General features: G+C 36.3%; 1 protein-coding gene across 2 annotated transcripts in view; it reads left to right on the forward strand.

Annotated features, from left to right (window-relative positions):
- Nucleotides 1-25,577, forward strand: part of MDFIC2 (MyoD family inhibitor domain containing 2) — a gene marked incomplete at both ends in the record, with an annotated part of 103,463 nt that overhangs the window by 37,251 nt on the left and 40,635 nt on the right. Inside the window, one exon of one of the 2 annotated variants that reach the window (XM_082702583.1) lies at nt 19,938-19,976. The exons of the other annotated variant lie outside the window; for it this stretch is intronic. Coding sequence (XP_082558709.1) covers nt 19,938-19,976 — 39 coding nt within the window. The remainder of the gene's footprint in view (nt 1-19,937; nt 19,977-25,577) is intronic. 2 annotated transcript variants of the gene reach the window in all.

The raw sequence follows: 25,577 nt of genomic DNA on the forward strand, positions 1-25,577 counted from the left end.
AAACATAAGTAGCTACTTAGATTCCACTTAGATTTTTTTTCCTCATCACAGCTTATTTTATCAGATGATGAATCTTAACAATGCATCATTTTCCATTTTGCTTTGGCCCCCAGGAATCTCAGTGTTACATTTTATTCTAAGTCCTAGTACCTATTGTGACTCTACAACTATTATCCATTCCCACTCTTTCTTTATATGGTCTTTTCATCTTTATTGATGGTTCTGTTGAAAGTAGAAATTGTTAAAAGTGATGAAGAAACCTCATTCAGTATGATCTTATGTAAACAGCTTTCATTCACTGAACTCCTCTACACCCTAAAGACTGTACTGAGGACTTTATTTACATGCAATCTCTCATTAATCCTCATAGCAACAGTGTCAGAGGTATTATTGTGTCATCCAGATGAAGAAAAACAGGGCTTTGAGAGGTTAGGAACTTTTCAAGTTCACAGGGCTCAAACTTATTTTGTCGGACTCCAATAGTCGTGTTTTTAACCACTATCTTATCCAGTCTCTGTAAATGCTGGTTTCTTGAGTGTAATAATCACAAAACATTAGGGACAATAGTATCATCACTACCAAGAGAAGAAAATTCAAATTACATTAATGGGCAGGAGGCAGAGATAGTCAAGGGAAGTTGCATCTGAGATACTTAAAGGCCACAGATAATAGAGCAAGTGAAATGACTGAGGTTCTAGATTTAGCATATATATATATTCACATGCACTTTTTTGAAGAGAGATGTGAGAATATGATGAAGAAGGGAGAAGCCAGCAGAGTGGTCAGGAAAAAGCTACACTGTACTGACTCCCTCCATTTAAAAGCAAGAGCCATGCTTTTGATTTTAAGAATCTGGGATTGACTCAAGTAAATAATATAAAGCTTGGACCAACCAAAGTCTTTGGGTAAATTTCAAACAATGGAAAAGAAAACTAAACTGAAATATAATATTTTCTGCTCATGGACATTTGAATTCATGCTTCCATCCAAAATTAATGGAATTGAACATTAAATACAACTCAAGTGCTTATATTCTTACTTTTTGAGTAAGATCCTTCTGCAGGTTTTGTTTGGTGCTGAAGGCAATTTCTCAAGAGATCTGGAGTCTACAAGTTCTGTACATTTTATGCCCTTGAGAATCTTGTCCCCACCTAAAAAGATGTTGAGGTGTTAGTCCCCAGTACTTCAGAATGTGATGCTATTTGGACTACAAACAGGCAAGTGTGATTAGTTAAGAAAAAGTAATGCTGGAGTAACATGGGTCCTTAATTTCAATATGAGAAGTGTCTTTGTAAGAAGACTGCCATGTGAAGATACAGAGACACACAAGGAGAATGCCATGTGATGAAAAAGACAGAGACTGGAACTATGGAGCTGTAATCCAAGGAATATGGAAAACTGCAAAATACTAGAAGGTAGAAAGAGCAAGGATTCCCTGACAGGTTTCAGAGGAAGCTGTGCTCTACCAGCACCATTATTTTGGACTTCCAGCCGCCAGAACTGTGAGATAATCAATTATCTAGTTTGTGGTTTTTTTTAAGGGCAGCCAAAGGAAACTGACATGGAAGCTCACAGATACAGCCCATACACATGGGACTTTCAGGGTTCAGGATGGTTAGAAAAGAGTAAAAAAGTAAGTCTGGAGGAAAAAATAAAAAGTATTCCACAGAGGGATCATCTAGAAAGCCCTACTCAGCTCTAACTTCTGAGACAGAGATGAATAAAGCAGACAAGTCCTTGCCATTCAAGAGCTTCTGTACTAACATAACCTGGACCTGAGTACAAGATTTGCCTCATTACTTTCAACTGATAAAGTTCAGTTTTCTTGAAAGCTAATGCAAAATTCTAGCCCTTACTCTTTCTTTAAGATTTCTAGCCTTGACTATGAATAGAGTGCATCCTGGCAAATGGCTAACATTGGGGCTGTAGATCAAAGAGCCACTTATAAAAGGCCCTGTCTGCCATCATGAGGAAATTGGCATATAAACTGAGAGCTGCTGGGAGCCACTAGATAATTTTAAGCATGGGTTGACCTGATACCTACATGATCGTGATCTAGTTTGTTAGCACAAACTTCAGGACTTTCTCTTTTATCTCTTCACCTTTTTTTTTTTATACTTTGTTTCTCAATTTTACATTTAAATTTTAATTATAAAAATAACAACTTCACTGTAAGGCTATGTCTAAAACTTTTTTAAGAAAAGAAAAATATCAACTACAACTATGATAGCTAGCCATGATCAGCATTTCTGTGTGATTTCTTCTAATTTTATATTTTATTAGATAAACAACATTGTATTGTAAGGTTCTGTTTTCCTATTAATGGCTATTTATATAATTTAAATTTTCATTATTTAAACAGTGCTTCAAAGCACATTCATACAAGTTTCTTTTTACTTTCTATAAATTTCCAGTAGTTGAGTTGGGTTGGAGCATATGAATATTTTAAAAGATTGTCCCAATCAGTAATCTCCATCAAAATGACAGAAATTCAGAATTACTAACTTTTAAATGAGACTCTACTGGCTCCTATGACTGGACAGTCTAGGGATTGGTCTACAGTTATGGATGCATCTAGAGTTTATGAGAATATGTACCCATTTGTCTATGTTTCTATATATGTGCTTGTGCTCCTTTCCTCAAAGAAAGTTCTCTGTCAAGTGAATATACCATTAATAGTTTTTTCTTTTTAAAAATATTTTTTATATATGACTTTCTTTTTTATTTTCTTAACAGTCTTTCAAAGAGAGGTTTTTAAAAGATTCAAAGAGCATAGTTTTAAATTTGATAAGCCCAGTTTATTCATTTTTTTTATAGTTCATGCTTTTGGTAGTCCTTGCCTACTCTAATATTCAAGTTGCAAAGCCTTTCACCTATGATTTATTCTAGAAAATGATAGTTTTTACACTTATACCTATGTCAAATTTGAGGTTAATTTTTTGTGTATAATGTGCGGTGAAAGTTGGGATTTATTTCCTCTGTCCATATGAATATCCAGATATTCTAGTACCAATTGTTGAAAAGACTAACCATCTCCTATACTGAATTACCCTGGTATCTTTGTCAAAAATCAGTCATTTCCTAGGCTTTAGTGTAAAGGCCTTACACATACATCCTTAAATTTATTTCTCACTACTTCATGGTTTTTGATGCTGCTATTAAGTGGTATTTTCTTCAAATTTATTTTCCAATTCCCCTCTTTCCCTCTCCTTTCTCAGTCCCCTTCTTCCTTCCATCTTTCATCTCTGCTTGTCTATGATTCTTTTTTTTTTTTCCTTCTTGGCCATATTGACTTTGACTTCTGCCACAAACAGTTTGTCTCCAAAGGAAAAAATGACCACTGGCAGTCCTAAACCTAAATCCTTTAAATACCACTTAACAGCAAAAAAGAAACCATTGCATATAATAACCTCTCATGTTTTAAATAAAAATGGAGGATGTTATATATGCATAAATCACATATAGAAGAAAGCATAAGAAACTCTGCATAATTTAACTACTATGGGGAGGTGATTGGACATCTCCATTGAGGGGGGAGTAGTTGAGTGATGACAGGACTTTTAATTTCATTTTAGAATCTCAAGATTCTTGATGCCTGATTTCACAGAAGAAAATTGCTGTTCACTTTTTGGTTTTTCATTGCACTACCTCTGTCATCTCACCATCAGAGAAAATACAGTTGTATTTACGGTTCCAAAGACTGCTAAGTGGAAATAAATTTTCCCCAATGTTTGGTGGAAGGGAAGTCTAAGAATGTCTCTTTGTACTTTTACATCTTTTGTATATAAGATGGGCTATTTTATTTCTGTTCATACTCACATCTGTTTATAATAATGTAAAACTTGTATAAAACATAATAATTTAGAATAACTCCATAGATTGCATAAAGATAAGAAATTTTTGAATGTTTGGGACTGACCTTTTTTAAAGATTCTTTTAAGTAGTCTTAAAATATGATTTTAATGTATCCATTAAATTCAACAGAATTCAGATAAAGGATTTATAACTGTTAAAATCTTCCTTTTGACACTAATGTTTTATCATTATTATTTAGCATACACTTTTTATAACCAAAACTAGGTTTTGTTGTGTAAGATTGCCCAAAAAATTAAATATTCTGAAAAGATTATTAAAAATATAAATATGCCTACTAAATACCTATTATTTGAATCAGACTATACAGATCAGTCTTATTTCTGAATTTACTAACCTCTTATTTTATTTCGATGAAATAGTTCTATTTTACCAACAACCAGAATAGAAACTCTTCTGGATTTTGTTTTGTTTTCTTTTTGGACATGATTGTGCATTTTTAATATATTTAAATACTGTTACATCCTGGAGCAGAATTTTTTCCTTTAGGTTTATTTTTTGCAAGAGTTTCAGACTTCTCTAAGTGGGTTATGGCATAGTCTTGTCGGATGGTTTGTTATTTTCTCTTCTTTTGTGTTTTTTTCTTCTTAGCACTTACAACAATCTGAAATACTCTTCATTTTACTTACTTAGTTGTTTTTTTTAATGGTCTGTTTCATGAACTAGAATGTTAATTCCATGAAGATTTCTGTTTGTTTATTGTTGTAGCTACAGAATCTGTAACAATTCCTGGCAGATAGCAGGTGTTCCAAAAAAGGGCTTTTGTTTCTGTTTCGTTTTTGAATAAACAAAAAGCTATACAGGACCTGTATGACAAAATCAGTCAAAGCCAAATAGCTGCCTCTTATAAATGGGGTATATGTTCTTCAGTTTATCATGGATGTCACATTCTTATTACCTAGCCTACTTTATTGATTTATGTTCTACACTTGGATTTGCTTAACTTTTGAGATTGTAAATTTTGAACCATTCTTGTAACTTACTACTCTCCAACCTATAGTAAGTGAGCTCCTTAGCTTAATAATCCATTTAAAAGGTATTATTATAATAGCTTATATTACCAGTCGAGACTCACCTCCCCCTCTATCATCCATTAAAAAAATGTCATGTATCGACCCATGGAAGGTTTATGGAACACTGGTATGTCCCACATACCCCAGTGGTAAACCACGCCATGTGATACACATATGTTAAACCTAAGTGATATATTGGGTAAGAGTTACACCCAGACTGTGTGTATTTCTACTTCATAAATTATTTCAAGTTTGCAAAAGTCTTCTATTTTGTTCTATTTCACCAAAATTTCTGGGCATTGATCAATTATGCATAACTCATAACTTTATTTAAGCTTTTCAAATCTGTATGGGCTGAAGTCAAACCGTATCTTCCAAGCTAGCATAGAGCTAAAAGACTTCATCAAGAACAGTGGAGATGTCTTCCTTTTGATCAGCACCTTCTCACCTATGTAGAATGTTGTTGTTTTTAATGTTGTTTTTAAGGCACTGGATGAAGAAGCAGAATCAGGCACACTGTATCATTTGTGTAGATACCATATAATATCGCATTACAAATCACCTCAAATTTTAATGGCAAATGACAAAGAGCATTTCTTTCTTTTTTTTTTTTTAAAAAAGACTTTATTTATTTATTTGACAGACAGAGATCACAAGTGGGCAGAGAGGCAGGCAGGGAGAGAGAAGAGGAAGCAGGCTCTCCACGGAGCAGAGAGCCCCATGTGGGGCTCAATCCCAGAACCCTGGGATCATGACCTGAGCTGAAAGCAGGGGCTTTAACCCACTGAGGCACCCAGGCACCCCCATTTATTTCTTTCTTGCATACCATTGAGTCACCTGCAGTTTAGCTAATCTAGGCTAGGGGCAATTGGGGCACAGGTCAAAGCTACAGAATGGGTCCAGGTCTGCCCCACATGTCTCTCATCTTTCTTGAACCACAACTATTTGGGCATGATATTCTCAGAGAAAAGGTAGGCGTTCCTATTTGCAAGTATACTGCTCTTAGTATAGTCTTTATCTTGGCTATGTCATTAGACAACACTAAATTCTCCTAAAAGAAGCAGGGATGTATATTCTACCTAACATGAACCAGAGCAAGGGCTTGCAAATAAAATGGTGTTTGAGAAAGTGAAAACTTTAGACCAATAAATCAATGTAATATACCAACTATTATACAAAAGTAGACCGAGACCTGATATATCTATATTCTTAGACCTCAGTATGCTTAATCCGAGAAAATAAAATTCCAGTAGTGCCCTTAACATGGCGAATATGAGTTATCAATATTGGATACGAAGACAGAAGACAGTAGCAAATCACTTTACCTTCTGGTCATTAAGTTCTAAGAACTCAGATGGTAGAACTGAAACTACAAAGCACAGACATCTCAACATCCTGAGATAGCAATAACCACAGAACCTGAGGAGTCACTTTGTCTCCAAAGATGTGGGCAGAAACCTTTTTGCAATTCTCTAATGGAATTACAATTAACCACAAACTTGTTGTGGACTAAGGCTCCACTGGGTATTACAAGTTGGCTTAATGAAAACAGTTCAAGAGTGTACAGCATATTCTCTACATCTCTCTGGCAAGGCATTTAAATGGTGATTTCACAAAATATTACTTTTGATCAAATCACATTGGGACTTATCATTATTTTATAGTTTAGCTTTCTCTAAATAGATTAAAATTCATTGAAGATCACTTTTTCAGCCAAATGTACTATATAGTTTTGATAAAGCCTTCTTATTATTTGACAATCTGCCCATTAAACCCAGCTTCCTTTGCAAAGAGCTGTGTGCTGAGAAGAAATGCATATGTTTATGTCGATAAATCCAAAGGGAACATACTATTTTCTTGGTCCCAAGTTGCATGATGCTTCCAGGACAAACAAAGAATTGCCAGTGGAAACTCTGGATATTGGTAATTGAAGTGTTGTGAGGAAGCTGGAAATTTTTGCGAAATAAAAACATACAGTAATTTAAAATTACACACATTCACAGAACAAACCTTTGCCAAACTGGCTGCTCAGAGACTATTTTTCCACCCAAATAGTTTAATGGCTTTTAAGTATTAGTTGAAAATATTTACCACCAAGTTCAAGAAATGTCCCAGAATTGATTAAATTTGGCTGGAAAACATTCTGAGTTTTTTTTTTTTTTTTTTAAAGATGATTCATTAAAGAAAAAACAATCTTTTCTTGTCAATAACAAAATCTGAAATAGGCTGTGGTTTCTTTACAATTACCTAAAAAAAAATGTCATTGACCTCAATAAAATTATAAATAATTTAGAAATTATGGACTAAGAAGAATTAATAAATCAGAGAGATTTAAGGTTTTAGCTATAGTGGATGAGAAGAATTAGGGTGCCTGGGTGGCTCAATTGTTGAGCGTCTGTCTTTGGCTCAGGTCATGATCCCAGGGTCCTGGGATCGGGCCCTGCGTTGATGCTCCCTGCATCAGTGGAAAATCTGCTTCTCCCTTTCTCACTTCCCCCGAGTGTACTCCCTCCCTTGCTCTCTCTCTCACTTCAAATAAATAAATAAAATCTTAAAAAAAAAAAAAAAGCTTTAAAGAGAAAAGAAGAAGAAGAAGATGATGATGATGATGAAGGAGATGGGGGAATTAAGAGACGCAATTCAAGAAGTTGCAAAAATGTCCTAAAACTTTAAACCTCTCAAAATATGCATTGAACAGAAGAGATTAACTAGCAACAAATTGAAAAAAAAAAAAATCCCTTGGCTTTAACCACTAAGTAGAAGAGGGGATATAAAATTTACAGAAACTTACCATCCTCTTTGTTTAAAAACAGTAATTTAATTAAAAAAAAACTTGAAGCCAGTTCTTTCTTGATTTTCAACTGAAATAGCTCAACATCAGCTGGGCTAGTAGATCCAATTACGTGCTATAACATAGGCTACTTGGTGTACAGTTCCTCTTTTTGTTTTGTTTTGTTTTGTTTTGTTTTGGCCAAAAACTCCCCAGTCCCCTCAAGAATGTTTTTCATTAGAGTTAGCAAATAAAGAAATTTTACTTCTTTATTTTATGACCACTGGCATCAGTGGTTACAATTTAAATAACTACCGTATCTTAGCAACTCTAATCTTAACAAAATAAATACAGCAAGGAGCAAACAGGCTCCATGCCACACTAGTGTCTCATCAACATCCAAATAAGGGAAAGGGGGAAATAAACGGAGGATGACTCTCATCGTGCTGGTACTCTGGGCTTGGCAGCTTTCCCTATGGCCAAAAACATTACATTTCATTCCATTTTCACAGCAGGGGCACCTGCAATGATATATTTTAGGAAAAAATTTACTTAGACTTACAGGGGCAAGCATGAAAGAGGTAGAGAAAAGGACGGTTTATCAAAAAAGAAAGATGAGAGGGAAAAAATTGAAATTTAAATTCATTTCTTCTCCCTTTTCTTCTGGCACATGACTGTTATCACAATGATAGTATCTGATGGTTGTTTCCTACAACACATCTAAAACAGTGCTTATACTTGGAGAGCATGATAAGTTCCTTCCCTTAGACACTAAAGCCTGAGGTAGCAACAAACTATGACAAAATTAAAAAGGAAGGCATTCAAGAAGTCTTGAGTGGATGAATGAATGAATAAATCCAGTTCTGTCCTTCCAAGCTGGTTAAGAAATATCAAAGACACGAAGCTCTTGAAACCACTTCCTACTCCTGGATAGATCCCTCAAAGTGTGCCTGGTATAAAATTAAATCCTTGTTAACTTGGTCCAAACACACACATAAGTCTGAAGTCAACCTGACGCTACGCTTTTTAAAGGGAAGAACAGGAACTCTGTGCTTTGATGAGCTTGAAGAGAGAACTCCACACTATGATTTCCCAGCTTTGTGACCTTACAACAGTACATTTAATATTTCAGAGATTCAATTTCTTTTTCAGCCAAATGGGATAAAACCCCATAGGGGAAAAAGATGGCTATAAAGTTGTCCACTGCAACAATGTATGTAAAGTTACACAGTCCATTTCCTTATAAGTTGGTTTATCATAAAAAAAAAAGCTAATTTACTTTCCTTCTCTTGATTTCCTTTCATCCAAGTCATACAGGCCACCATCAACAAACATATCACATATGGCAGCCACTCAATACAATTCTGTTTTATGTTAACCAGGTTTATCACCACTCTCCAGAATGTTCAGCTGTTGAATTCTTTGGTTCATTAACTTTTGAATTTGTTATATCCTGTCCATCTCTAATTACAAATTGATACTTTGTTTAAGCTGTCATTACCTCTTACCTGGATTATTGATTATAAGAGTCCAAACATTGCTCTTCTAACCTAATCTTGTCCCTTCCAATCTGCTGCCAACATTCTCCTTTTAAATTTGACCCCGTATTTTCCTACTTTAAATTCTCCTTTTTATGAGGTTTAAGGTCTCCAAGTTTTGAGTGATCCAGATTTCTCAAGTCCCATTTCCTGGAACTCTTTCTACCCTGAACCTTACCCTCTAGTCAAGTGACTTTGCTTCTGATGCAGCTTCATGAGTCAACACTCTGGTAATTGTTGTACCCTCTACATAAAATATGATTTGTTTTCTGTTTTTTGGTGTGTGTGTGCGTGTGTGTGTGTTCTTTCTTTTTTACTTTGTTTGGCCAGTTGATAAATTCTTTCTGAACCAAACTCAACATTACCTCCCCAGTGAAGATACTCCTGTAATTGCATTATAAGGTTGGTAGCATTCTACTTGAGACTATGTCTTCACAATATCCTAAGTCTTTATAGCACTTTCTTACAATGCATTGCAATCATTTACTTCCTTGTGTGTCTCTCCCACTAGACCATGAGTCAAAAAGTCCTGAGGTCATCGGGCACCTGGCTGGCTCAGTTGGTAGAGCATGTGACTCTTGATCTTGGAACTGTGAGTTTGAGCCTCACATTGGGTGTAGAGATTACTTAAAAAAAAAAAATTAATTAAGGGGCGCCTGGGTGGCTCAGTGGGTTAAGCCGCTGCCTTCAGCTCAGGTCATGATCTCAGGGTCCTGGGATCGAGTCCCGCGTCCGGCTCTCTGCTCAGCAGGGAGCCTGCTTCCTTCTCTCTCTCTCTCTGCCTGCCTCTCAGTGTACTTGTAATTTCTCTCTGTCAAATAAATAAATAAAATCTTTAAAAAAAACAAACAAAAAAATTTAATTAAAAATTAAGAAAACAAACAAAAGACAACAAAGGGTTCTGAAGTCAGAGATATGGCTTAGTACTTCCATTGTCTCCTAAATTAGGAGATACTTGATAACTGTTAGTCTCTTTCTTCTATCAGCCTCCTCCCTACTTTTTAAGTAATAAAAAGATAGATTAAATTGGCTTGTTTGGATTTTTATTTTGATCATCTTTACTGAAAACTCTACTTTATTAATATAATGTCTAGTCTAAAAAAAAAGGAGTTTCCTTTCAACACACACACACACACACAAATAGATAGTTACACTTAAAAAAACGCAAGTTTGATGTTATTTTTGTGCTTGATGAATACTTCTGGTTTCTGCCTTCTTAATAACCAAAATCCTATGTGTTTGTAACCTTGAATCTTTTTTAAGGCTCTATCTCACTCTGCTTCTTGTTACACTCACTCCACACCTCTCTCACTTTATATTTCCTTGGGAAATGTCTATAGCATTATGCAATAAAAACAAAATCAATAATAATGAGGAGGAGGATGAAAAGACTTACTGTTTGTTATTAAAGCATCATAAAATTCCAAGTTTCAAAAGAGATGTAATTTTATATATCACTACTTTAATACAATGGAGCTACAACTTGGATCTGTGCTTCAAACATTAGCACAGTACCTAAGATCAAAATTCCATATATTTAGAGTCCTTTAAGAAAATTCTTATTTTCTCCTTTATATTGTAGATAATATACATTACATAATAAAGAATATATATGAAGTGCTCAAGAGTATAGATTAATTTCTCAAGTTTCATGTTTCTATAATATACCTTTCCTGGTGGGGTTATAAAAATACTTAACTAATTCTCTCCATCTCTAGGAGAATGACCCTTAACCATTCAGACTTAATCTAAGAAACAGTTGTAAGAAATACTGCCAGAGAAATACTGTCTATACCTTACCACTAAAGTTGTATAACATTTCACCCTGTATATGCTGAAGAATATCTCAAAGTAGAAATTATAACGTAGAGAGAAGATTATCATTCTGTGTGGAAAAGGAGGAAAAGTAGAAAAGGTTGGAAGAAAGGAGAGAAAATAAACTCAATGGTCAGAGAGTAAATGCACTGAAGCAATACAGATAGAGCTCCTACCATCTGCCTGGCACCATTTCCTGGTTCTCAGGAAAATAAATTTAAAAAAATTCTTTATCTTTCATGGGCAGTCAGGGAGACAGGTATTCACCAATTGTTATGATATAACTTGAGCCTTATATTGTTCAAAAATATTCTGCCCAGGATCTATACTTACAAATTTTTTAGCAGAGTCATGCTGAGTCTAATATAAATTACTATTCTATAAGGAGGAAGAGAGTTTTATAAAATTTTAAGTCAGTAAGTTTATTTTCAGAATAACAAAAAGATAAGCTACTTTTTATTTTTCTCTAAAAACTTTCTTTCCCCAATTATAAACTACTTTCTAAATAGTACACAAAGCCTTGCTTTTATAGTTAGGATTGCCAGATTAAATAGAGAATGCCTCATTGAATTTAAATTTCAGATAAATAATGCATAATTTTTTAATATTAAGTATGTTCTACATACTACATGGGACATATGTCTCCTAAAACTTATGCATTGTTTATCTGAAATTCAAATTTAAACGAACATCCTGCATTTTTATTTGCTAAATTGGCAACCCTATTTTTGGGGGTGCCTGTCCAATCTTCAGACTCTTCACTCTAAGTTTACTGTGTGTGGTTTTAATGAATACAATGGATCCCACAGTGGCTGAGATACAAAGCAGGCTACTCGACCTTGTGTTTACAACAGTGCCGTTGTTCAAGTATGCAGACTCAAACAACTGTGTTCCCAGCTTACTTTCCTAAACTGCCTCATTTAATTTACATCACACAGGTAACAAAGTGTGACCTTTATCCTTTTCTTCCTCCAGAAGAAAACAGAAATTTTCCAAAGGGGGAAAAAATTTCAAAAATTAAAAATGACTATGAACTATTCTAGAATCCTAAGGCTGTCAATACTTTATGCTTTTAAATAGTTGCCATGGTTCACCCCAGAAGCATCTGCATATTTCTGTGGGTTTTTTCATGGTGTGTAGTGAACTTTGATATCTTTGGGGAATAAAAGAACTCTCTGTCTATCTACACATATATATTTAACAATGCAAGTTATTGTTATATAAATGTAGGCTGTTGTCAATTTCAGTTCCCTGCCATATCAAAAGAACAAAGCAGGCAGGAAGAGCAAAAGGATGATCTAATATGCCTACGCTAATAACAAAGCCAGTGTCCTAAATTGGCAATGGCAGCCCTCTTCTGCGGAGATTGTTTTTAACACCAGCAGTAGACATTTAAAAAAATTGGAGGGTGACAGGAAGAGTACATTTTAAATTGTCAACCTTCATGATGTCCTTTTGAAGAATAGCAATTACATAACTCAGGGAGCTTTATTTTGCATTTGAAAAATATATATATATATAAAGCAGTTTGCAGGGTTATGCAAGACTCCATATTCAGAATTCTTTGTAGAAATCAAAGTTACTTACTCTTTACTGTAATCATTTGTCCTTTTATTACCCAATTGTTAGTTAAGGTTGAAATCAATATTGAGTATTAGTACAGAATGAAAACTGTCTTCTATTTCAGTTATTAGCAAATCCACTTAAAGAGGCTGTCAACCGTATGGTATTTCTTAATCATAGTCGAGGTCCAGTTTGTAATTTCCTAAGGGTCACTCACCTTTCTTCTTCTCTATGGCATTAAAAGAGTTTGCTAATAATATTGTAATATTTTGCTAAAGTTTTAAGTTGCTTCCTCTTAGGCAGTGAGAGGAAAATGTTATGCAAAAGTAATTTTATATCACCAAAATGTCATTTGGTCTTTTTTTTTTTTTTCTAATTCTCTTCTTCTTTCGAAATAATTTTAGGGAAAAAATTTTTATAAAAATACAGACCTAATGCCAAAAGAAATGCATTGCAAGTACCCTAAATAGTTAATGTATTTTCTAAATGAATGATTTAAAATAGCTATTAAAGGAGAGGAAATGAGCTTAGGTTTCTAGTAATGACTTCTCCTCTTCAAAATGAAATCTGTAAATCCCTGATTGCAATTCCAAATCCCCAAAGGACCAGCAGTTCTGGGACCAGGGCTCACTGGCTTTATGTCTAATAGCACCAGATAAGTAGCATGATTTTTATATATGTAATTTGGGAGAATATTCAGAATTTATAGACCTGGAGACAATTTATGAATGAATTTCCTTTTTAAAGTACATTATTCTAAAAATCAACTTTTCCACCCAAATGGTAAGCAGAGCACATAGGAATGTGAGCGGCATGGATATATACGTACAGAGACATATGTATATGTATTTATATATGCATGCACACACATGCACAAAATATAAGTAGCATCTTATTCATAAGAGCATAATGATTCAGGCTGTGATTGTTAATAAAAATGCATTTCTAACCATCAACTTTGAGTCTATTATTCTAAGTTAATTGCATTTGCCCTGAAGAGACTTACAGCTGGCTGTCAGCCTGTTTGTGTCAGTTTCATTTTATTCGTCAGTCAATCCTGTCTTTTTACATCCCATATATTGATCAAATAGATTTTTTAGCATACCTCCCCAGCTTTCTCAGCATTTAAAAAAATAAAGAATTATCTCAATATTATTATCAGATGAGTCTGATCATTCATTTGCATGTTATCTTAATTGCTATTTGAGTAGCACACAGATGCCCTTTTGACAGGCCCATAAGATTGCCCTTAAATTTAACAGATGTAATGCTCAAGGAGGCACTGAGAAAAAGTTAAATGAAAGTTAAATGTTTAAGTCTACACTGCAGTGGTCAGTGGCATCCCCGCTTTTCAGGAGGAAGAGAGGGTACTCATCACGGTAAACGTTAATTCTCTACCAGAGCGCATCACAGAGTAGAAAGCATCTTGTTAAAATTCGTCCTCCAAAGAGGTGTATTATTAGGTGGTGAAGTGAATTAAAGAAATAAATGGGTACCATGTTCCCATTTGAGCCAAAGAAAACCAGGGGGGGAAACAGAAGAGCAGGGAGGTTAGGGTAGAAAAGTAGCTTAGGTGGAAAATCTGAGAAGAATTAGAATCTTCCTTATGTGAGTCAAGTTGCACAGAAGAGAGATAAAAGGCATCACAGGGTGAGGAGATAATTAGCAGATCAGAAGCAAAGCAGTTAAAAGGTGACCCTTACCTCCTCTGTTACTCAGTCTAAGAAACTATAGACAATTATTACAGTATTTTCTCCAGGGATGTGTGATACAGTTCCTCCACATATCCTCCAAGATACAAAGCTCTCTCAGCATTGTCATTGCATTGCTTGAATTCAGTGCTTTTTATGGAAATTCCTTTACATCATGCCAGCCTTGTCTTTCAACCTTGCTTTAGATCAGTGATTCTCAACCAGGGTGATTTCACACCTCCCCCACCCAGGGGACATTAGAAATATCTGAAGACACTGGGGAAAGGTGCTCCTGGCCTCTGGTAGGTAGACCAGGGATGCTGCTTGCTACACAGCCCGCAGCGCCCAGAGCAGCCCCCCACAACAAAGAATCATCCAGCGTCAGGTCACAATAGCGCTGAAGTTAAGAAAGCCTGCTTTAGATGGATGACTGAAATGCACTTAAAGCTAAAAAACAAAACTACATCACAGTTCAGCAGTAGTGCAGTGAGTAGGATTTAGCAACTCTGAGAGGCAAAGCTCAGTACAGCCGCCACACAAAAGAATTTCACACTTGCCTATTAAATAATACAATTCATTACCTAGACCCCAGGAACAGTTGAGCAGAATACAACCCCAATTTTGAGGAGAACAAAGAAAAATGAAAATCATTGCTTGATAGGAGACATTTCAAAGACCTCCAAGACAAACCAACTGAAAAATCCCCAATAAAAAGACTCAGCAAGAAAATTGTGTCACAGACCCTAATCCTCAACAGACCTTAACAAGATGCTCATGAGCCAAAGACTCATGTCTGCAGAAGACAAAAGACATCAGAAGCAACGTCGTCTAGAGAAGGATTATCATTAAGACGCAGGAGAAAGATAAAACAGATTCTTCAACCTTACAATGAGAACTCCTAAAAATAATAACCACACATGTGATAAAAACCGTGTCACGATAACTGTTCTATCCTTCAGCTCCTGGGCAAATTAATATTTAGGTTAGGCCTGGGGCAATATTTTTAAAACCTTTATTTTTGACGGATGTTTTTTACCCCACCTGACCAGACACCCCTGCCACCAATCCACTCCCTGGCACAGATGGCCAAGACATTTGCTTTTTCAAATACTCCATATTTCCACAGCCACCCACCAGACAAAAATTAGATTACCAATGCTTGTGTAAACTTTCCAAGCTCTGACACAATAAGATTCCAGGAAATGTACATGCACAGCTAAAAGCAGCATTATACATAATGCACTGTAATTCCAACAGACAAGTTGCTATCTTCGATAGATATACACATTTTCCATGCCAAACACATGAACGTCAATACATTTTTCTCAAGTTAAAATGGAAACCATTTAACAGATATAATGGGCACAATGAATTTCATTTTGCATTACTAATGCAGCAGCAGTGAGGGAGGGAAGGTCTGGCAAGGACTGCAATGAGACCAAGAAAAACAGGAAACAACTTAGAAGCTGTCATTGCTGTCCAAGTTATGGCCCCAAAGCATGGTCATGGAACCCGAGGGATACTGAAATTTCACATCCTCAAAAATCGAATTCCACATAAACAAATTTTCTGTTTATGGGGAAAAAAGTAAAACATGGACATTTCTGCAAAAAGAGCAAGAAAGTGCCCCCAGGTATTTTTCCTATGGTTCCTGAAGAGATGTTACTCTTTCTTCAGGAGTATAAGGGAGAAACATGTCCCCCGACACCCTTTTTCATCACTGTTAGAAAAATGGCAGAAACAGGAACATGCATCATTGGTTCTTACCCTTATTTCAAGTCTTACTGGCATCTTAATTTATTCAGTCATTGCACACTGAAGGCATTTTTTTTTTCTATCTACTAGATTTAGGTAAGGAAACTCGAAAGGCCTAAACAAATGTTATCATGCAGTTTAGAATGAAGGTTTTGAGCACCAGGTTATTGGAATCGGAAAAACCCCAGTTCTAAGCCCATCGCCGCTGCTTACAAACCAAGTGAGCTGGGGCAAATGACTCAGGCAAAATTTCAGTTTCTCCATCTGTAAAATGGGTACGTGTTCCCCATGTTGATAGTTTTTAGGAAGGGTTAAATGCGATCATGTGCGTAAAGCATTTCGTATCTTAATGTCCAGCAGCAGCAGGGACATGATTAAATATTCTGGCCCTTCCAGGTTCAAATCCCAGCCCCCACAGCTTCTGGGAGCTTTGGTGTGTTAGTTAGCCACATTGAATCTCAAATGCTTAATCTCTGAAATGAGGATGGTAATAATAATAACTACTTAGGGGATTGTTATGGGGACCGAAATAATAAAAACAAACTGACGGTTGCTGGGGGGAGGGGGTTTGGGAGAAGGGGGTGGGATTATGGACATTGGGGAGGGTATGTGCTTGGGTGAGTGCTGTGAAGTGTGTAAACCTGGTGATTCACAGACCTGTACCCCTGGGGATAAAAATATATGTTTATAAAAAATAAAAAATTTAAAAAAAAAGGCTTTGTGATCTCTAATACATTTTAGTCATATTTACAAAGGGGATATAAACAACTTTCACATTAGGCTCTGCAATAGTGGTGGAAAGTATCTCAAAATGTAAACGTACATACAGAGGGAGACTTGGAAAGACACCGACTGGATGAAGAGCATGAGCTTTTCTTCCTTATGTTCGCCATGAGTTCCAGCAGCGATTTACCTTTCTTGGATTTTATTTTTGCCCTTAGAAAACAAAAACACCTCTCCCCGCAGTCAAGTTTTAAAAGTGGAATATGACAATTTCCAAAATATTTCCAAAATATCCCCACTCCCAGCAACTACTGACTTTTTCCTCTAACACGCCGTGTTGTGGTACATCATCTAATTACAGCAGTCAATACCGGGACAGTCCCGTGGCTAAAACTGTTATGACAGTGAATTGGTTTCAAAGTGTAAAAAATGGTGGACACAGAAAAAAATGAAGAACGCCTTTGGCTGTGAAGGGTCAAGATGAGTTAGTAAGCTCTTAACGTGGCTCATTTTTCAAACTTCCATGAGAAATATTAAGTGTTTCCAAACCCCTTATCAAGATCCTAATTCTGTCATCTTCCAGGCCTCTATGACTGAACATTCAGAACACCACTTAATATCCTAATTGTTAAGTTGCCCTGGAGGATGAAAATGACTCAAACTTTTAGCTTGTTTTCATCTTCCCATGCACAATAAACTTTTCAAAGTGAGGGGCTTCTGAGGTGTACCATGTTTAGCCAGATGAAAGATAAACCAGATTGGTATGAGAGTCAGCAATAGAAAGACAAAAAAATTAAGTACTTATAATTAAAGCTTGAGGAATGAAAGAATTCACACTTTCTTAGAGCTATTATTTCAGACAGTCTGGTGTCAGAATTAAAAGCCAACCAGTGCATCTGTTTATATTGCCAAGGATTTTCACAGTAAGAAGGGCTAGGAAACACATATTTTTTAATTAGGGTCCAAATTCCAAAGAACACCAAAAAAAATAGTATGTCAAAAATATATGTTCTTGTGATTTGTATTGTTCAATGTCTAAACAAAGACCAAAAAATTATGTTTCTTTCTTCTCCTTCACAAACACAAGTGAAAGAATTAAAAAAAAAAAAAAAAAAGTAATTCTGTTGCTTTGGCCACAGACTCTTTTTCTGTTATCCTGCTTGCTTCTGGCTTAGCTACTGCTTTTCTTTCCCAGGATGAAATAATATAGGAAAAGCCGATTAAGGAAGGCTTCATTCACACAGAAGGTTCACCAGGATGGCTAAGTTACCAAGTCTTAAGAGCTGAATTACAATGGCCACCTAAAATGACCATTTTACACTTTAAAATACATCTTTTATTTTAAAAATTTGAGTTAGCTCTTGGCTTATACTGAGCTTTCAATTAAAAGAAAGTCCTCTTTAAAAATCTATGCTGATATATAGCACACTGTAGTACTCAAACCTATCATTAACCTATTTTTACCTCTCACTTGCAAAATTGGAAGTACTTTTGGTCAACTGGGGGGGGGGTCAAAATAAAAACTAATATTCTGTACACAAAAGTGAGTAGACTTCATTTCCTAATCTATTTATTCAACAAATATTTATTGATCATCTACTACTTGCCATACCCTGCGCTTACTGTTGGAAAATATTGAATTGAACAAGACATTACTGCATCTAGCAAATCATTGGCTGATCCGATCTCTAATAGGAGAGGTACAGCATTCTAGGGAAGCATTTGCCAGTAGAAAGGTTCTGACAGAACTGACAGATGATTGGCCATTATCTTTTCCTTGATGGAAGAGGAAACTAAGATTTGGAAAGCTTGAGTCACATAATCACAGTGCTCTGTAGTGGGAAAAATCACAGGACTTGAATTCACTTTTCCAAATTCAAATTTTGTACTCTCCCTATAGCAATATACTTCACCCCCCAAAATGCTATTTCCCCAAAACAATAATACCAAGTCATGAATGTCAAGACAGTTGACTAAAAGCTGGAAATGTGCTTTAAGAACAGAGAACAGAGTCAATATCCACCCTAATTTCACGGCATTCCAGATGGTAGAGAAGGACAGTTTAGAAGTCAGACCCAACTAGATTCTCATCTTAAAATCTATTAAACTTAACTAGCTAGGGAACATCAGGCAAGACTAGAACTCTGAAAATCATTTGGATTTTTTTAAGCAATTTTTAAACAATTTTTCAAGTCAGTATAACAATGTTTACATGAAAGGGGTAAATTTCATCAAATAGTGGAATTGAGTAGGTAGTCAATATATGTAAGTTCCTGTCTACTCTTCTCACTGTTGAAAATTGAATAAAATGGATAAAAGACCAGGTCAGCAGAAATCACATTTCAGTTTCTTGATTTCTAACCAGTCATTTTAGCATAAGATCCAGCCTCCAATTTTAAGCCATTTTTGTAGATCCTTTTTGGCATACCTTCACAAAATTAAACATTTCCATTCTGTGAACATTTTGGGAGTTAGAAAGCAGAGACTAAACAATTAAATTTAGAGAATTTCATCACCATACATCCTCTAAAAAGAGACGGGAAGAAAATAGAGTCAGAAGAAATATTTAAAATTAATTAAACCTTCTATATCATTTTATGAGTCTTTCTCCATTATAGATATAAAATTCCTCTCGCTTAGGTAAAGGGAATTTGGAGACTCACTTACTTATCTAGGATGTCCAGGAGTAGACCAGCTTCAGGAGTAAGTAAATCAAGAGATCCAAATGATGAATTAAGTGTCCTGCCTATACCTTCCTTTCTCAGCTGTTTGGCCCTGATTTAGGCTTTACTCTGACTTATCCATGGCGGGAAAGCGGGTTTCTGTCAGTTAGAAGCCTACATTATCTTTCCACCTCATAAAAGAGGAGAGAACCCTCTACTCCCAGCATGCTCATCTCAAGTCACAGGGGACATTCTCATTGGTACAACCTGACACTCGTAACCATCCCACCACAGACTGCGTGGTGGCTAGCCAACAGGGAATGTGGGTTCCCATGTCATTGTGCACAGAGCAGGGGTGGGCAAGGCCATTCCACTCAAGCTACAGGCTGTAGGTCCTCCACCACAAAGCTGGGTTCTCTTTGCTGAAAAAGAGGGGGAAGGGATTTTTGGAAATGCAAAAACAAAGCGAAACAACAACAACAAAAATAATGGATATCCATGTGAATAATCCTTTTTCATTTCTTTTCCCTTAGGTTTATCCAGCTCAATTCAAAATCCTCTTGGAGATCCTGGTAGGTTCATCCCTACTTCTTATTATAACTTCCTCTACTGACTGGTGGGTACTGTTGATACATGATATGGGAAGAACCCCATCTTTGCCCACGTCTACAATACAGCTGATATAGCCCTGACATGCAAACCATCAAATATCTGCATTAGTCAAGGCACGCTGAGATATGCTTTTACCTTGAAGATGCTTATAGCCTATCTATGCATACATGTCAGATCAGAAAAGTTAAAAATCATGTATTTGTTTACACAATACAAGCATTCAGAATTTACCACACATAGGATGCTGTGTTTAGTCTTGTGGGAATATAACAATCTCAGTCCCTGTCCTCAAAATTAGGGACTCTCTTAAAGATATCATTTTAAGAATGAATTAGCAGAGAGGACTCCAAGTGTAAGTTCACATGTGAACTGGGTTTTGCAGCCCAAGTAGAAGTTTCACTAGAAGGAATAGCAAAAAATGGCATGCACAAAGAGACCAACAGAGGAAAGTATGAAATGTGTTTTCTCACTCAGTTAAAAGATTATGCATCCAAGAGGAATGGGAAATAAATAGCAAGGTAGCTTTTAAGGATTCATCAATAAAATCTGTGTAACTATGTTATGGTGCTTCTGGAGAAGGCAATACTATGCAGTAGATCTCAAGGAAGAGGCAGATCTAAATGGGCATTCCTCCAAGACATATTAATAAAGGGAAAAGTCCAGCTTCACATTAATAAATACAGTAATGTGCACTCCCATAAAGTAAAAATCAAACATGCATGTGTTCATTAATGTAGGTAAAACATCTATAAAAGAGTTATCCTTAACTGATAATAGAAATCATCTCTGTAAAGAATAGTAAGAATGAAGCAGACGTCAGTGGTGGAGTGGGGATTTGCTTTTAATTTTACACTTCAATGTTACTTTTTTTTTTTAACAATAAAAATGTGTCTACATGTTGTTTGCATAATAAATAGATAATTGTTTACAAAAAATAAAGTCTTCTATTAAAACAAGGGTCAAATCACTAGCAGGCTAAAGAATCTGGTCTTTTAAAAATTAACAATATTATTGCTTTTGGTTTCAATGGAACAGGTAGCTAATAACTAAAGGTACAAACTAGGATGAACAGTATTTTACAGAGGGCATTATCTTGGGGCCCATAAAAAATAAGCAAGTAGAATTCTTTGGAGGTTATTACAAATATATAATACATTTATTTTATATGTGTATATATAAATTAAATATACAGGTTAGGTCTATATTTTCATATAGGAGGCCATTGTATGCACATGTATAATAAACAAATATATATAACTGTAAATATATAATGAATATATATGAGTGAAAAAAAGAGAAGGAAAGAAGACTTGTTCTTTTTTAAACATAGGTATTTAAGGTATCAAAGAGATGTCTTGAGGATGTTATTTTGGGAGTTATCTTAAAGATAGGAAATCTGGATCTGAGGTCACAATGAGCTGAATCTGATTTCAGTTTAGACTTGGTAGTGATCTACATGAAGATGGATGGAAAATATGAATGAGGTCCAAAGGTCCTCAGGGATTAAATGAGGTCAGGAAGGGAAAGGGTGAGGGAAACTAAAGCCAAGCCTTTGGGAAAGATCATCCATTAATAGAAGGGAAACAGTGCCTTTGCTCACTCATTCACAACTAATAGTTTTCAAGGACCCCAAGCTCAGCACTGCTGGTTTTGAGGACAGAAAGAATAGGAGGGGAAAAAAAGGCATGGAGACTAACCTTAAGGACCTTACAGCTACTGGAATGCAAATACGAACATTAAGGTCTTTGCAAGGGCTTAATGCATCACATCGACCTTTAGAACAACACTATTATCACCTCCTTTCTATGGATGAAGAAAGGGCACTTTGTCTTAAGTTTTAACAGCTCTGAAATATCAGGGACCTGATTTGAACCCTAAGTTTGTCCTGCACCACAACCCATAAACAAGTAGAACACTGCTTCCAAAAAAGTGGCCAGTCAACCATCATACGAGAAACATCAGAATAAGAGAAGAACCAGAATTCTGTTAAAGACAACAGGGACAGAGTCATGGGCCTGACTAACCATGTATTAAGGAAAAGAAAAACTGATTAAAGATCACTGATTTGGTGATGAGAAAGTCTCGTATTCACTTTATTCATTCAACAAAGATTTATAAAGCACATAGTATCCGTATCACATGAACTTTGAAAGAGGAGTTTCATCTAAATGGGGATGGAACTCAATTATATGGGATTAAGGAATGAGTGAATAATGAAGTAACAGTGTTGGGACCATGATCAAAGGAGCGAGACTGATGCAAAGCGAAGGTCAAGCAAAGCTTTATTTTGCGCCAAGCATGGAGAATCAAACCACCCCTTACAAAGAGGCAACCTCTCTCTGCCTTACAGACTAGCTTTTAAGGGCAAAGGCCATGTGGTTGGGCCTGGCACGCACAGGTGACCAATGAGATTGTAACACAGAGAAAGCTGCACAGTCATGCTAGGTCACACATAAGTGACCAATTGAATGAACTGAATTACAATTTACCCTATAGTAGATATTTGAACTAGTCTATCATCTTGGTCACAATTGGCACCCAAAAGGCGCCCAAAGGGTGGGGCTCACACTCCTTGGTAGCTAGGGAAACAGTATGCGCCCCCACTGATTGGATACCTCCACCTGGCCTGACCCACCCTTGTATTTGGGCTTTGTTACCTGGGACTGGTTTCCGGGACTTGTTTTTAAGTAAGTCCCATGGAGGGAAGGGGGACAGGGACGGTTTAAGTTTTACTGTATAAACAATAAAATCATTGTTTAACTGGATGGAATCACTCTGGCTAAATAGGCACTTACATTAGGTGTTAAGGAGTTCTTTGAGGAAATGGATGGAAAAAAGTAATGCAAGAAGGATTTGGGGTTTTGTTACATGTAAGCATACATGCAAGGGAGGAAGGAAGCAGTAGAATGATACTGGAAATATAGGGGAAGGGGGCAATGGTAGACAAAGATAGGTCTTGTATATGGTGAAGACACAGGGATGCAATTCCCTGGTACATGCGTTCACCATTAAAAGGAAGAGGGCCTCTTCTCCTCTGATAGGATATATAAAATGTAAAGGAAGAGACAAATACTACAATTATATACAATCATAATGAACTGTACCAGTAAGATTTTATATGTATACTTTTGTGGGGGTGGTTGGTTTTAATTTTTATTTTTTATTTAATGATAAGTGACATACAACACTGTATCCATTTTAGGTGCACAACACAGTGATTCTATGTTTATACATATTACAAAAGGGTCACCAAGTAAGTCTAGTTACCATCTGCCAGTATATAAAACTGTTACAATATATTTTTTTACTATATTCCCTATGCTGTACATCTCATTTCCACATCTTACTTGTTTTATCACTGGAAGATCTTTCTTCTTAACCCTTTTCACCTATTTTGTCCATCCTGATCTCCCCCCTCCTCTCTTGCATCAGTTTGCTCTCTGGACATCCAAGCACTGTTCCTGTTTTGTTTTGTTTTTCAATTTTAATTTTAATTTTTTTATAAACATATAATATATTTTTATCCCCAGGGGTACAGGTCTGTGAATCCCCAGGTTTACACACTTCACAGCACTCACCAAAGCACATACCCTCCCCAATGTCCATAACCCCACCCCCCTTCCTTCAACCCCCCTCCCCCCAGCAACCCTCAGTTTGTTTTGTGAGATTAAGAGTCACTTATGGTTTGTCTCCCTCCCAATCCCATCTTGTTTCATTTATTCTTCTCCTACCCACTTAAGTCCCCATGTTGCATCATCACTTCCTCATATCAGGGAGATCATATGATAGTTGTCTTTCTCTGCTTGACTTATTTCGCTAAGCATGATACCCTTGAGTTCCATCCACGTCATCGCAAATGGCAAGATTTCATTTCTTTTGATGGCTGCATAGTATTCCATTGTGTATATATACCGCATCTTCTTTATCCATTCATCTGTTGATGGACATCTAGGTTCTTTCCATAGTTTGGCTATTGTGGACATTGATGCTATAAACTGTTCCTGTTTTGTAAATTCCTAATTTAAGTAAAATCATATGGCACTTGTCTTTCTCTGCCTGACTTATTTCATATAGCATAATGTCCGCTGGGTCCATCCATGTTGTTGCCAAGGACAAGATTTCATTTTTTTATGACCAAGTAATGTTCCAGTGTGTATGCATGTCTGCACATGGGTCTACACATGACATCTTATTTATCCATTCATCTACTCATGGATTTTTGGTTGATTCCATATCTCAGCTATTGTCAATAATGCTGTGATGAACATAGGAATGCATACATCTTTTCAAATTAGTGCTTTCATTTTCTTTGGATAAATACATACAAAAGAAGTTCTAGATTGTATAGTAGTTCTATACTACTGTATAGTAGTTCTATTTTTAATTTTTTTTAAGATTTTTATTTATTTATTTGACAGAGAGAGATCACAAGTAGGCAGAGAGACAGGCAGAGAGGGAGGAAGGGAAGCAGGCTCCCTGCTCAGCACAGAGCCTGATGTGGGGCTCGATCCCAGGACCCCGGGATCATGACCTGAGCCAAAGGCAGAGGCTTAACCCACTGAGTCACCCAGGCGCCCCTACTTTTAATTTTTTGAGGAACTTCCATACTGCTTTCCATTGTGACTGTACCAATTTATATATATATATATATATATATTTTTTTTTTTTTTTTTTTTTAAGATTTTATTATTTATTTGACAGACAGAGAGGCAGAGAGGCAGGCGGGGGGTGGGGGGGTGGGGTAGAAAGCAGGCTCCCTGGTGAGCAGAGAGCCTGATACAGGGCTCAATCCCAGGACCCTGAGATCACAACCTGAGCTGAAGGCAGAGGCTTAACCCACTGAGCCACCCAGGTGCCCCCCAATTTATATTCTTAATAGCAGTGCATGAGGGTTCCCTTTCCTCCACATCCTTGCCAACATTTGTTCTTTTGTGTCTTTTTGATAATAGCCATTCTGAGAGATATGAAGTGGTATCTCGTTGCAGTTTTGATTTGCATTTCCCTGATGTTTAGTGATGTTGAGCATTTTTTCATGGGCCTGTTGGCCACCTGTAAGTCTTCTTTGGAAAAAAAGTCTATTCGGGTCCTCTGTCCATTTTTAATTGGATTGTTTGTTCTTTCAATATTGAGTTACAGGAGTTCTTTATATATTTTGGATGTTAACCCTTCATTGGATATATCATTTGCAAATGTCCTCTTCCATTCAGTAGGTCACTTTTCATTTAGTTAATGGCATTTTTTACTGTGCAAAATCTTTTTAGTTTGACATAGACCCATTGTTTTACTTTACTTTTCTTGCCCTTGCATTGGGAGACAGATCCAAAAAATGTCACTCCAGATTGATGTCAAAGAGTTTACTGACTATTTTTCTTCTAGAAAACTTCCAGGCTTCGGGACTTACATTTGAATATTTAATCAATTTTTAGTGCATTTTTTACATACAGTAAAAAAGTGGTTCAGTTTCCTTTGTTTGCATGTAGCCGTCCAGTTTTCCCAGTACCATGTACTGAGGAAATTCTCTTTTCCCCATTGTGTATCTTTGTCTCATTTGTTGTAAATTA

Source organism: Mustela nivalis, assembly GCF_964662115.1.
Source record: "Mustela nivalis genome assembly, chromosome: 1".
Classification (NCBI taxonomy): Eukaryota; Metazoa; Chordata; class Mammalia; order Carnivora; family Mustelidae; genus Mustela; species Mustela nivalis.